The 13,807-nt window shown below is 35.2% G+C and overlaps 1 protein-coding gene across 1 annotated transcript in view; it reads left to right on the forward strand.

Moving 5' to 3' along the window:
* Window positions 1-13,807, forward strand: part of VPS41 (vacuolar protein sorting 41 homolog (S. cerevisiae)) — a 186,294-nt gene that overhangs the window by 86,315 nt on the left and 86,172 nt on the right. The window contains exons 6-7 of the mRNA XM_012720747.1: window positions 6,552-6,614; window positions 9,700-9,765. Of these exons, the coding sequence (XP_012576201.1) occupies window positions 6,552-6,614; window positions 9,700-9,765 (129 nt within the window). The remainder of the gene's footprint in view (window positions 1-6,551; window positions 6,615-9,699; window positions 9,766-13,807) is intronic.

The following is a 13,807-nucleotide window of genomic DNA, read 5'->3' on the forward strand; positions in this document are numbered from 1 at the left end:
TTTAATGCATTCCTTTCACAGATTAATTGATTGGGGGAGGGGAGGCTGGAAGTCTGGGGAGAGGAGAATCAAAATAAAGAGGGAATAAGTGAGAATTGTTTTTGGGCTTTAATGGCTTTAGCAGCACATGAGACTGACATGTTTCTGGCCATGCCAAGAGAGCAGATTAGATTTTGTAGTATAATGTGTGACTGCCTAGTTGGGCTGTCATATTAGTGAAATGAGCGAAACGCATTGAAGGCTTTACACATTACACTACTTGTACTGATAAGTTCATGAGATCTGTCTTGTGAAGTTATACTGAACTAATACCGAATAATATACACAGTGTTTGTTATACTGAAAAGAAAATGAGGACAGTTCAAGAAATGTACATAGTAGCAGACACTGACCGATGAGCTTTCATCTTGCTTCAGTGTCTTCAGCAAACTCCTCCAGCCCCTATCCTGGGGGTGAAAGTGGCAGTTTTGCTTCTTACTGTTGTCGAGAGTAGTGACAAATATCAGTCTGTTTGCTAAGCTTCTGTGATTTGTTCTCTGTTCTGTTCATTCTTCCTTGCACTGTGTTTTTATATCTTCAATATGAATTCATCATTTTTAAAGGGGAATTTACTCTCACAATTCCTAATTTTCAACATTAGATTTAGTTTTATCTTTAATTGAAATAACATTGTATCATACCATGATAGAAGTTAAGATATTCTTTACTGAGAATCAACGCGGGACCTTATGACATTTAGCCACTAAACAACGCTATCATTCCTTCACCATCCCATTCCCAGTTTATCCACCCACCTTCCGCCTTCCTTTTTAGCAACCATAAGTTGATTCCAAAATTTATTTTTGTTTTATGTAGTTTATCTGTTTGTTTTCTCTGTATTCCATATTTGGTTGAAATCACACATTGTTTGTCTTTCACTGTCTTCTCATTTACAGTTGACACCTCAGACTTTTTTAACAAGCTCATGCATCATTTGTTTACACGTTGTTACTACTTGGCACAATAAAAATAGCCTACCTTTTCTTCTTATCACCTTTAGCCTAGCACAGAAGGAAGTTTATCCACTTGAATGAGTAGTCAACTTCATTTAGTTTCAACTTCTGTCTTAGAATTCCTAATTTGAGGTCTGATATTCACCTTCACTCAAATTTGGCAAATATTTGAAGATTTTTAATGTTTTTTTTCCCCAATTCTACATTTTTTTTTTTTTAGTGTAGAAAGATACCTTATTTGCAATTTTTGGGCTATCTCATATAACCTTAGTGATTACACATTTAAATAAGAGTAGTAATTTAATGCACTCTGAACAAAGAGTAGCAAGGTGATGGTGGGGTAGATAGGCATTTGCTATTTCAAAAATACCTTCTAGCAGACTATCTGAGGGTAAGTCAAATTCCCTCTGTATACTGTTCTGGGGACCCAGTAACATACTTATTTAGCACAAGGGTGTAAAAACAACTGTCATATAAAACGAATGAAATTTCATAGAACTTTTATCTTTTAATGAGTACGTTATCTCCAAAAATTATACCATAAAATAAGTACATTGTCTTCTTTGGACTTGTCAAAGTGAACTTTTACTCATAATTTTCCAAGATTAAAAAAAGAGTTTGAAAATCTGAATAGTTTTGTGTCTATATATTTTTTAAAGATATATTTGTGCATATAGAACTGGGGTACAGGCCAGAGGTGCAGGGGTGGTGAGAGAATTCACCAGAGACAGAGTGGGGAGCAGAACAGGCAGACTGTGGAAGTACACTGCTGAGGGGAGCAGCAGGTGGATCAGGAGAGGTCTGCTAGTCCATATGGTTCACCTCAGGGGCAGGCAGGGATCAAACTCTTACAGAAGCAGCTTTAGCTTCTTGGTGCAGTGCTTTAACCTGCTGTGCCACCTGGGAGGGCCCCTTGTGCCTGTTTTTAAAGATTGAATTGGTAATTTAAAACCTCACTAAGAAGCTGTTAGACTAAGGTGACATTATTAGGGAATTCCTATAAAATTTAAAGAAAAACATACCACTTTTCTAAAGACAAGAAAAAGAGTTTACTTAACCCCATGTATTGGCAAATGATTCGGAGTGACCCTAGTTTGTGGAATTCTTATGCTTTGTTGGTATGAACGCAAATTTGTCAAAAGTGTTTTGTGAGATAGTTTAGCTGTCTAATAAATATGATAGGGTGCAGCAAATTCTATGACTCGATGGTTCAGTCCTAATTCTATACACTTCATAACTGTGAATATATATATATATATATATATATATATATATCCACCAAAAGATTTGTGAAGAATGTACATTGCAGCATTCATACCAGCCCTAATCTGGAAACAGACCGAAAGATCACTAGAAGATGGATGTATAAACCAAGTCGGTGTCATACACTGAAATACTACATGCAGTGACTAAGAACCAGATTATCACTATCTGCAACAATACCAATAAGTCTCACAGAAATAAATGAAATAGAAATTTTAGAAGTCTAAAAGATTAACAAAACCAGAAGCTGGTTCTTAAAAAAGTAAACAAAATAGAAAAATCTCTGCCAGGTTAAAAAGAAAACAAGGGAGAGATTTCAGATAAATAGGATCAAAAACAAATGAGAAATTGCAACCAACACTGTAGAAATGCAGAGGATAATTAGAGAATATGATGAGATTTTATAGACTAACATATTCAATAACCTAGAAGAGATGGACCAATTCTTAGAATTATACAATAATACAAAACTCACTAGGAATAAAATAGAAATCCTGAACAGGATTTATAAGCAAGGACACTGAAATCTAATCAAAACTCTCCAAACAAACAAAAGTCCAGAACCAGATGGCTTCACAAGTGAATTCTACCAAACCTTCGAAGATACAATACCTGTCCTGCTCAGATTGTCCCAAAAACTTGAAAAAGGAACATTTCAAAACATTTCAAAATACATTTTATGAGGGCAAAGCTACTCTGCTATCAAAGCCAAAGACAACACACACACAAAAGGAAAATTACAGAACAATTTCTGTAATGAATATGATTCCACACTGTTTTCAGAAATCCTCAACAAAATCTTAGCAAGCTGAATCTAGTAATGCATTAAAAGGATCATACTCTGTGACTGAGAAGGAATCATGTCAGGTACTCAGGGATTGGACAGCATCTTAAAAATCATTGTAATTTACCACGTCAAAAAAGAGGGGGGGAAATGCCTGATCATATCTATGGATGCCAAGAAGTGTTTGAATCCTTGAAAAACGGGATGAATGGAAATTGTCTCAACTTAATAAATGTAATATATAACAAACAAATAACTGGCATCATTCTCAATGGGGAAAATTGTAAGCTTTTCCACTAGGTCTGGTACAAGCAAGGATGCTCACTCTCAACACTATACAATGTAGTATTGGAGGTCCTAGCTAGTGCAATCAGGCAAGAAAAAGACATGAAATCCACATTGGGAAAGAGGAATTAAAACTATCAGTATTTGCAGATAACATGATTCTATGTATAGATATGCATGGTATATGTGTATAGAGCACTCAAGACTCTATGGAAAATTAATTCATGAACCAGGGCACAAAAGTGGCAAGTTATGAGTCAATACACAAAATCATTTGCAAACAGTGAGCTAAAAGAGGAACAAATTAAGAAAACCACCCCACTCACATGAATTTCATACAATCAAAAAATATAAATACCAGCAGTAAACCCAAAAGGAAGTTTACTCTAAGGAAAACTATAAGACAGTGTTAAAGAAAATAGCAGAAGACATAAAGAAATGGAAAGATTCCCTGCTCATGATTTAGAATAATCAACATTGTCAAAATGGCCATCCTACCCAAACCAATCTATAGATTGAATGCAATTACAATAAAATTTTCAATGACATTCTTTAAAGAAATGTAATAAACATTACTGAAATTCATGTAGACTACAAAAGACTCCAAATATCTAAAGCTATCCTGACAGAAAAGGGGAAATTGTGGTATTATATACCAGACTTAAATTTATGCGATGAAGCCATAATAAGTAAAACTATGATACTGGAATAAGGCAAGACACACACACCAGTGGAATAGAATTGAAAGCACAGAAAATCAGCTTTATGGACAGCTACTCTATGACAGAGGAGTCAAGAGTATATACATTGAAGAAAGAAGAGTATCTTCAGCAAATGGTATTGGGGAAACTGGACAGCCACATACCAAAGAATGAAACTAGATCATAGTGTCACACCATACACACAAAATGTATAAAAGACTTGAATGCAAGATCTGAAACAGCAAAACACTCCAGAACATAAACTTCAGAGATATCTTTATGAATCCATTCCCAGCAGCAAGGGGAACAAAAGATTATAAACAAGTGGGACTACATAAAATTAAAAGTTTCTGCACAGTGAAAAGGACCATAGCTAAAAGAAGGAGACACCTTGTGGAATGGGAGGAAATTTGACAAGGGACTGATATCAAAGGTCTACAGAGAGCTCATACAATTCAAGAGAAAATAACCCACTGGAAAAAAAGGGCAGTGTAGTGAGATAGACATTTCTATGAAAAAGCATACAGGTGGCCAGTAGGCACATTAAAAAAAGTTCATCATCACATGTCGTCAGGGAAATGCAAGTCAAAACCATAGTGAGATATCTTCTTACACCAATAAGAATGATCCAGGTGAAAACAACTAGAAACAAGTACTGGCAAAATTGTGAAGAATAGGGAACCCTCTTACTAGTGTTGGTGGTCATGTAGATTGATGAAAGAAAGTACTGAAGAAAGTAGTGTGGAGGTTTTTCAAAACACACAAAAAACGGATCTACCATTTAACTAAGCAATTACATTCCTAGGTCTTTACCCTCAAAATAGGAAAACATCAATTTAGAAGGAAATTTTCACCTTTATTTTCATAGCAATCCTATTTACAATAGCCTAGATATGGAAACAACCTGTTTTGCCCCAAAACAGATGACTGGATCAAGATTTGGCCTATCTATTGATTGATCCATCAATCAGTTGGTCTGTATCTAGCTAGATATTCCATTGCAATGGAATATTACTAAATAATCAAAAAGATAAGCCTATGCCATTTGCAGCAACATAAGTGGAGTTGGAAGGGATAATGCTAAGTGAAATTATTCAGAAAGAGAAAGGTAAGTACGGAATTGTGTCACTAATATGTGGAATACAAAGAAACCAGTCAAAGGATTTAAGAATATTTTAGACACTATCCCTTGAAAGTTGATTATAGAATTGAAGCACCCAGAGAGAGATGGGGTAAGAGAAGTGTAAGAACTAAAAGGAAATGCACAGTGAATTCTGGTGGTGAAATGTGGGTGATTTGGTGGCAGGTATTCTGTGGTGGTGATATCTAATGGGAAGGATACTACTGTTACCTCAGTTAAATGAAAAAACTAAGAAAAACAAAAGAAAATATTGAGTGAAGAAAGCCAGTGAAATAGAATGTGATTTATTTGTATAAAATTCAGACTCCTGCACAACTTATCTATGGCAGTAGATTTCAGAGTAGCTATTAGTTTGCGAGGCTATTATTAACTGGGATGGAATATGAAAAAGCTTCTTGGATTTATTTCTTGATCTGGGTGGTGGTTGCTAGAATTTATTCATATAAACCATTGTCCAATTGTAACTTATGACTTGTACCCTGTACAATATGAACATTATTCCATTTTTTAAACTAAATTACTCAGGAAAAAGATTCAGCATTGGAGGCCTCCCTACTTGCTCAGGGGCCATAGACAGTATTATCAAGCTATTGCCAGCACTGCAGCATGAATTCAATCCCCTGCCAGCCAGGGAGCTGACACACATGGCCCAGCAGACCTCTCCTGCCTCCTCTGCTGCTCCCCACAGCAGTGTATTTCAGTCAGTCTACCTGTTCTGCTTCCCGCTCTGTCTCAGGTGAATCCTTTCACCCCCAACCCGACCCCACACTTTTGTCCTACACATACCCAGTTCTTGTATGTATAAATAAATTTAAGTATGGATGATTTAAGTATGGATGAAGTAGCCTGTTGCAACCCGAAGGTGGGCATGGTAAATAATAGCTTAAATCTTACATTTACATACTCTTAACAGAGTCAGCATAAGATTGAAAATGAAGTCCGTATGTCTGACTACAAATAGAAGCTTCTTTTTCCTTTAAGAGGAGGAAAAATAATTCCTTTAGAGATAGCATATGGGATGTTCGTAAAAAAATATTAATAGCCTTTTGATACCTTTTTCATTTTTTTAAAATTAGCATTCATTTAATAAAACCAATTTGTGATGTGTAAAGGGAACTCTTATCTGTGAGATGCTTATAAAAGTCCAATTGCAATGTTACCTCAATAAAATCAAAATTAAATTATAAATCATAATATAACAAATAAAAACTCAAGGATAGCAGCTTACTCTCATTCTGATGGAAGTTCTTTCATTAGGTATCTGATAGAGATCACAAGGGCCTTAGACTATTAAATGTTTGTTTTTAATGACAGTTCATGTTCTCACTGACTCATCAATCTTCTTTGTTGTCATAGAGAACTTACAGGCTCCATTTGCTTTTTAGGTGCAAGTGTTTGGGCTGTACTCTGGAGAAGAATTTCATGAGACTTTCGACTGTCCCATTAAAGTAAGTATTCAGTAAGTTGTGATTTTTTTTCAATGAAGGTGGTAAGAATTACAATACTTTGAACTCTGCCAGTCTTGCATTAAGTTTTTCATTAAGCATGTATTCAGCACTGATAGCACAGTAAACACTATTGAAATCCGAGTAGGGTACAAAGTATGCAAGGTACATTGTGAATCTTACTGTAATGGGTGAAATGTAAATAAACACACAAACAGAAAATCTGTAACTACAGACTCAGTAGTAGAAGCAATGGTCAGGTATTCAAAGCTGAGAGAAGTCACTTCTAGTCATTCTTATTAATGATGACTTCATAGATGGGGTGACATTTGACCAGGCTTTAATAAATGGACAGGGCAGATGAAGAAACTGACTTCCAGGTGGAAGAACAATATAGTAGAAGTAAAGAGGCTAAAAAGTTTAAGTTGTTATTTAGGAAATGGCATTAGTCTAGTTTAGACGGTGCTTAAAATACTGGCTTGTCCGGAGAGTTGCATCTGGAAGCAGATCGGTTGGCTTTATAGTCAGGCTGGGGAATTTGGACTCTTCTACTAGATAAGGAGAAATTATTGAATGTTAAGAGCAAAGACATGACATATGCAAATTAACACAGAACTATATACAGTATAGATTGGAAGGCTGAGCAGGAGAACCGGTTTTAGATAGTGTGTAGCAGTTAAAGTGACTATTAGTTGCTAAAGGAAGGAAGAGGTCATTCCATTTTTTCACTTGTTTATTCAAGCATTTATTGATTAACAGGTGAAGAAGTAATAGAACCTGATATGTGTTTTAGAAAGCTAAATCTGCCCAAATGGAGAGTAATTTAAGCAGGAAAGTGGGAATAAGAGACAATTGAGAAGGCTAATGCAGTACTTTTGGCAGTGCATTACAGGCTCTCAATTAAAAAAAAAAAAGGATTCAAGGTGGAATAGAGGAAATGGTTTTGGAAGGCCTTTGTGAAATAGACCTAACAAGTCTTGGTAATAAGCTTGAATGAAAGTGATAAAAAGTGAATGAACAGAGGATAAAACTAGGTTCTTACTTTTGCTCATAAAGGTATGTTGGAATGCCATTAGTTGCAAAGAGAATCTTTGCAAATGATGTTGCTCATTGAGTTGGAGGACTGTAGTACATCTGGTGGAAATGTTCCGGAGGTTTTGGAAATATGAGTGTGGACTTAAGGATAGGCAGTGGTTCCGAAAACACAAATTCACAGCCAGAGTTGAATAAGAAAAAATCATTTAAAAAGACACTCAGCTAAAGTTAAAGAGAGAAGATTGATGCTGAAATTTTGGGACACTAATTTAAAGATTCAGGCAGTGGAAGAGAATGCAGCAAGGGGTCTAAGAAGAATCAAAGGGGTGCAGGGGATCTGGAACTGTGGTGCTGGGAAAGGGAGGGAGGGCTTTCAGACACAAAGTGGAGATTACATGGGGCAAGGACTGAAACAAGCCCTTTTATTTGATAATTATGAAGGCTCTGGCAACCTCTATGAGGACAGGTTGCAAGAGCAGTAGGGTCATCTGACCAAGAAGTCAGCTGGAGAATGAGGTATGAGAAAAAACAGTGTAGATTCTTCTTTCAAGAAATTCGGTGATGAGGAAGGGAGGGTCTGTGGGAGACAGAGAGATGGCAGTGTCTGGAGATTTCTGCAGGTCATGTTTTGGTTGGTGATGAAAAGTCAGTAGGGGAGGGAAGATTGAAAATGAAAGGGAGTATTGGTGGAGTGGCACTAAGGAACGGATTCCATATATCCTTGGTAGAGTCTCACAGCCTCTGCCTGTGAGTCCAAGCCCAGTCTTACTAAATTGGAAACAGCAGTGAAAAGCAGTGACCCTCACAGTTTTTTCTTATAGCTGAAGAGGTGACAGGGAACAGTTCATGTGATAGAGGGATATCAGTGGTGCTCCAGAATTAACAGTGGCTTTCTAGAGTTAAACATAAGAGAGTTAAGACTCTTATGAAAGATTTTAAAAATTTATGGTAACAACAGAATACATAGATACAATTTGATGTTGGTATCTAGGGTGGGTTAAGAAAGTGTTAAAGGCAAGAAAGGCTAACTTGGAATGGAAGATGTTTAAAGAAACAAGGAGTCATATCCTTAGATCCCTAAACTTGGCAGTACAGGAAGAGGAACATGTTCCTTGGGAGAATAGAAATGTACTAATTAATTAATAAGAATGTAACATGTATTGGATTGAAGGTTTATGGGTGTCATTATGTGTTTTTTTTTAATATTGTATTGTTAAATATTTATATATTTTTACAATTCTATAATTTTCCTACAAACAGTGTTCCTGGCTAGAAAAAAATTTGTATTAGTCAATAATTACGTGGGTTTGTAGATAAAAAGATAAAGAGACAGAGCATGTGCAGACTTATAATCATAAAAGGGGAGCCCCAAATGTGGGCATGCACTGAGTGGAGCCACTAGACCTCCCATAAGATACTGACAAATGAAGTAAACAACAGTGAAGATGGAGCACCCTTGGGAGAAATAGGTGTAGGGCGTTGGGAGAAGATTGAGTGGAAAGTGAAGATAATCAGATGACTCAGAACTGAAGCTGTAGATAAAAGGGAAGGTCGTGAGCCATTAGCCCTATAACTCTTCGGTCCTACAGCTGTGTTTTCTTTCCCACTGGGGTGTCTGTGAAGCTGTATAGCCCTGCCTGTTCTCCTTGGTGCACTCAGTCATTGGAAAATGGGTTCTTTCTCTGAGCTGCTTCTCTGATTTTTGTATTCAGTTAGAAACATTTGTGACATCTTGATGTCTTGTTTGACTTCCCTTGCTGTGTCTCAGGAGGGGATGCCCATTTAGAGGGTCCCATCAAAAGGACCCCACTCAGCCAGAAACTACAACTAATTCATTTTCATCTTTAAGCTTTGACTTGCCTTCGTAAAAGACATCTTTTCACACAAGAGGAAAACTCAGATGTCCTCATTTCGTGTAGAATACTACTGGAATTGTTCCCACTAAGAAGGCAGAATAATTTTTAGATCATGTCACCTGTAATGTACAAAGGTTTTCATTCTTTGTGTTAACCCAAATCTTAAACTAATGTCATCTGTCCTTGTTTCCTTGTAGATCGTCGCTGTGCACCCTCATTTTGTGAGATCCAGCTGCAAGCAGTTTGTGACTGGAGGGAAGAAGGTAAACCTTATATATCTACATGAAGCCTTTGAGGGGGGTTCTCTTTGCTTTTTAGTTTATCCTTAAATGTTTTTAACACTCGATCATTAGGAGAATGAGGAAACACATAGTGAAATTGTTTGTTGGTCCATTATCTCTGATGGGACAGCTCCTCTTTCTACACTGTCCATTTTAGGGTGCTAAGCATGTGACTCCTTATTTCTTGTATCTCTTGTGACCTCCATGCTTCTCTCTCTGATATTTCTTTGGATTATCAGATATTTTAAGAGTATCATAGATGTAGGGCAAGAAGCCATCCAGCACTTCAAAATACTGTTCTTGTCACAAAAGAAAAGTAGCATTTAAAAATAACAAAACAACAATTAAACAAGTGTTTTTTGGTCCTTGTGGAAAATCCCTTGATAAAGGCTAGCTTTGATAAAGGCTAGCTATTTATTACTGACATGTTCCTAATATTTTATTCTCTTACTGCTGTTTAAAAAATGAGAGAGGTAAATAGTCATTTTGTACATTTACATGTTTGCTTATAAATACAGTAAATTCTAAAATTAAAGAATCTACTTTTGGAATTTTCAGGTTAATTTTTTGCTATTTTTATTAACCAGGGATATTTTTTAAACTGCAGAGTATTTCTGACATAGGTGTTTTCAGTCTAGGTTTTGCCTGGGGTTTCAGACATCTGAAGACTTGATAGGAGAATCAGTCTGTTTCTGAGATTTCTTCTGCCTTCTTAATAACAATCCCTCATAAAATATCAGTAACTTGAAATATTCATAAATCACTAAGTGTTTCCCTAGTATAGGATGTGGTTTTGAGTTCCAGTTCCATTTTCAGAGTTGAAGGTTTTGAAGCTGTCCCCTATTTCTTGAGGTATTGGTATGAAAGATCATGTTAGAGATTACCTAAGGTGTATGTGATGGCTGAGTGTAGGACTCAAGTTCTGAAGGTTGGAATTTTTTTCTCTGCTGGTTTGCGTTCTTAATAAATTAGTCTATTAAGTGATATTTTCATCTCTTCTAGGTTTTAATACCGTTAATTGAAATATATTTTACAACCATAAAGTTCACTATTTAAAGGATACAGTTTAATAGTTTTTGGTATATTTACAGAATTGTGTAACCATTATTAACTTGATTTTAGAATATTTTGTCCTCCCCTTAAGAAATCTTGGACTCAATAGAACTAGTGCTATTGTCTTCTTTCTCCCTTTCCCAGGCCTCAGCAGCAACTAGTCTACTTCATTTCTCTATAAATTTTGCCTATTCTGGATACTAAATATAAATTCTGGATATTTTATCTAAGTGGAATCATACAATATGTGGTCTTTGTGTCTGACTTTCATTTATTTTCTTAGTATCTAGGGGATATAGCACACATCAATACTTTATCCCTTTCTGTGTCAAGTTATATGTCATTGTATGTTCTATTTCATTGTATAGATATGTCATTTTATTTAGTCATTAGTCAGTTGATTGACATTATCTTGTTCCTGCCATTTGACTATTGCGAATAATGTTATTGTAAATATTTGTTCACAATTTTTTATGTGGTCATGTGTTTTTATTTTTCTTTGGTATGGTATGGAATTTTATTCTTACTGAGTTATATGGTATCTTTGTGGTTGAACACTCAGAAGAATTTTTTTTTTTTAAGATTTAAAATTTACTTAAGGCTAATTTATTCATGCATAGAGAACTGGGTACAGTTCAGAGGTACAAGGGCAGTAAGAGGATTCACCAGAGACAGAGTGGGGAGCAGAACAGGCAGGTTGATGAAGTACACTGCCACACATACTTATTGAAAAAATTAGTTTATCTTTCTTGGAGCAATATCTATTCAAACTTGTTGACCATTTTTGGTTTGATTTGTCTCTTTTTTAACTATTGTAAAACTTTTGTATTCTTAATACATGTGTCATATTAATATGATTTAAAAATGTTGTCACATACTGTATGAGTTGTCTTTATTGATGATGTCCTTTGAAGTGCAAAAGTTCTTAACCAGTCAGTCCCACATATCCCTTTTTTAGTACTATTCTTTTTTGGTGTTTTACTCAAGAGTTTGTCTAATCTGGGTAAAAAAGATTAATACCTGTGTTTTCTCCAAAAAATTTTACAGTTTTGATTCTTAAATTTATATCTAGCATCTACTTTGAATTAATTTTGTATCTGGTATAAGGACAGGTTGCATATAGATACTCATTCTTTTATCCTAGTTGACCCAGGGCTTTCTTTATTATATTGACCCCTTTGTCAAACATCAGTTAACCATAAATGTTTGGACTTATTTCTGTACTTACAGTTCTATTAATCTATATAAATGTCCCTATGCCACTACCTCTTTTAATTTCTAAAAACACAACTTTTGCTGTAACTTATTTGTGGAATAACAAAGCAAACTCCTCTTAAAGTATCTTGGTTTTTAATTCTTTCCCTTTAAATGCCCTCATAATTTCTCCTACTTATGTTAGAAGTTTAAGAAACATTGGTATGAATATGTATCCCTTATGTGTCCTTGTAATTAAAATAATTGATTGATTTTTTTAGATCCACTAACATTTATTAAGTAAATTTGTATTTAGTAAATAGTAAAAAGTAGTTTTATTCAAGAAACTATAATGACCTCTTTGTATAAAATTAAATAATAGATAATTCTAAAATATGCTCAGCTTGGTGTGATTTGTACAGCTCTCTGGAGAGATTTCCCCTTTGTGTATGTAAGGGGTACACTTTTAAAGATCTCATTATTGCATAATCTTGGCATTAGTATAGTTTGTTTGTTTTAAAGAAATTGGTTGAAGATATCTCAGGAAGGATCCCTTATTTCATTATGAAACATATATTTTAGATTTTTAAAACTAAAAAAAAAATTTTTTTTGAAAAGTGACATTCAAGAGAGGTACTATTGATTATTATCTTTATTTTAAAACTGCAGGGTTTTAGGTAGAGCACTTTTTTTATATATATAACCAAGCTATAACATTTTTACCTTTGAAAAATGAGAAAAGCAAAGACTATGTTGGCACAAATAGCAGCTCTGATCATTGCAAGTGGATTTTGAACTAGTACAGTAAACTAAGCAGAAAAAGTTTGAAGAGTTCAACATTTAGGAAATGGTGATAGCCTTGCAGTAATCATAAATTATAGCTACCAAAACCTTCTCTGTTTAGAGCAGATGGCATCTCACACAAGGGGAAAAAAAAGTAGAGACAGATATCATGTAACTGAGAGGTTATGACCTTCTACCATTAAGAAATAATTTAATCTTAAAATAAATGGAACAAAGGCTAGCCAGATAGAAGTATATTGTGGACAAAAGACATTCTTTTTCTTTTGTTATTTTGTGTATGTGTGTTTGTATGTGTGTGTAATGTATTTTTACATCTTTCTTCATTTTGTACATTTTTTTCATCACAGTTGTAATCTCCATGGACTTCCCACCACCAATTCACCCATATGTCATCACCATAGTCCTGTGTGCTCTTCCCACCCCAGTTTTGATCCTGTTGCCCTCTCTGTCCCCCATAGAATATCTCTGGTTAATAGTTGTTTGTTGATTTTCATTTTTACTTTATTACAATTACTTTTTTTTTCCTGATGAAAAAAAAATGAGTGAAACCACATGATGTTTTTCTTTTTCTTTCTGGCTTATTTCATTAAGCATGATCCCTTCCAGCTCCATATGATGCCCCAAATGGCATGAATTTGTATTTTTGATTGCTGAGTAATATTCCATAGTGCATATGTATGACATCTTCTTGAACCAGTCATTCATTTTTGGGCATTTGGGTTGATTCCACATCTTACCTATTGTAAATAGTGCAGCAGTAAACATGGGGGTGCAGGTATCCTTTTGAATTAATGCTTTTGTATGCTTTGGGTAGAAACTTTGAAGTGGAATTGCTGGATCATATGGAAGCTTCATTCTTACCTGTTTGAGAAACCTTCAAGTAGCTTTCCACAGTGGGTGTACCAGTTTGCATTCTCACCAACAATGTAGATTTCCTTTTTGTCACATCCTCACCAATATTTGTTGTTGCTAG

The sequence above is a fragment of the Condylura cristata genome, unplaced genomic scaffold (genome assembly GCF_000260355.1).
Source record: "Condylura cristata isolate star-nosed mole 26May11 unplaced genomic scaffold, ConCri1.0 scaffold00005, whole genome shotgun sequence".
In the NCBI taxonomy this organism is placed as follows: Eukaryota; Metazoa; Chordata; class Mammalia; order Eulipotyphla; family Talpidae; genus Condylura; species Condylura cristata.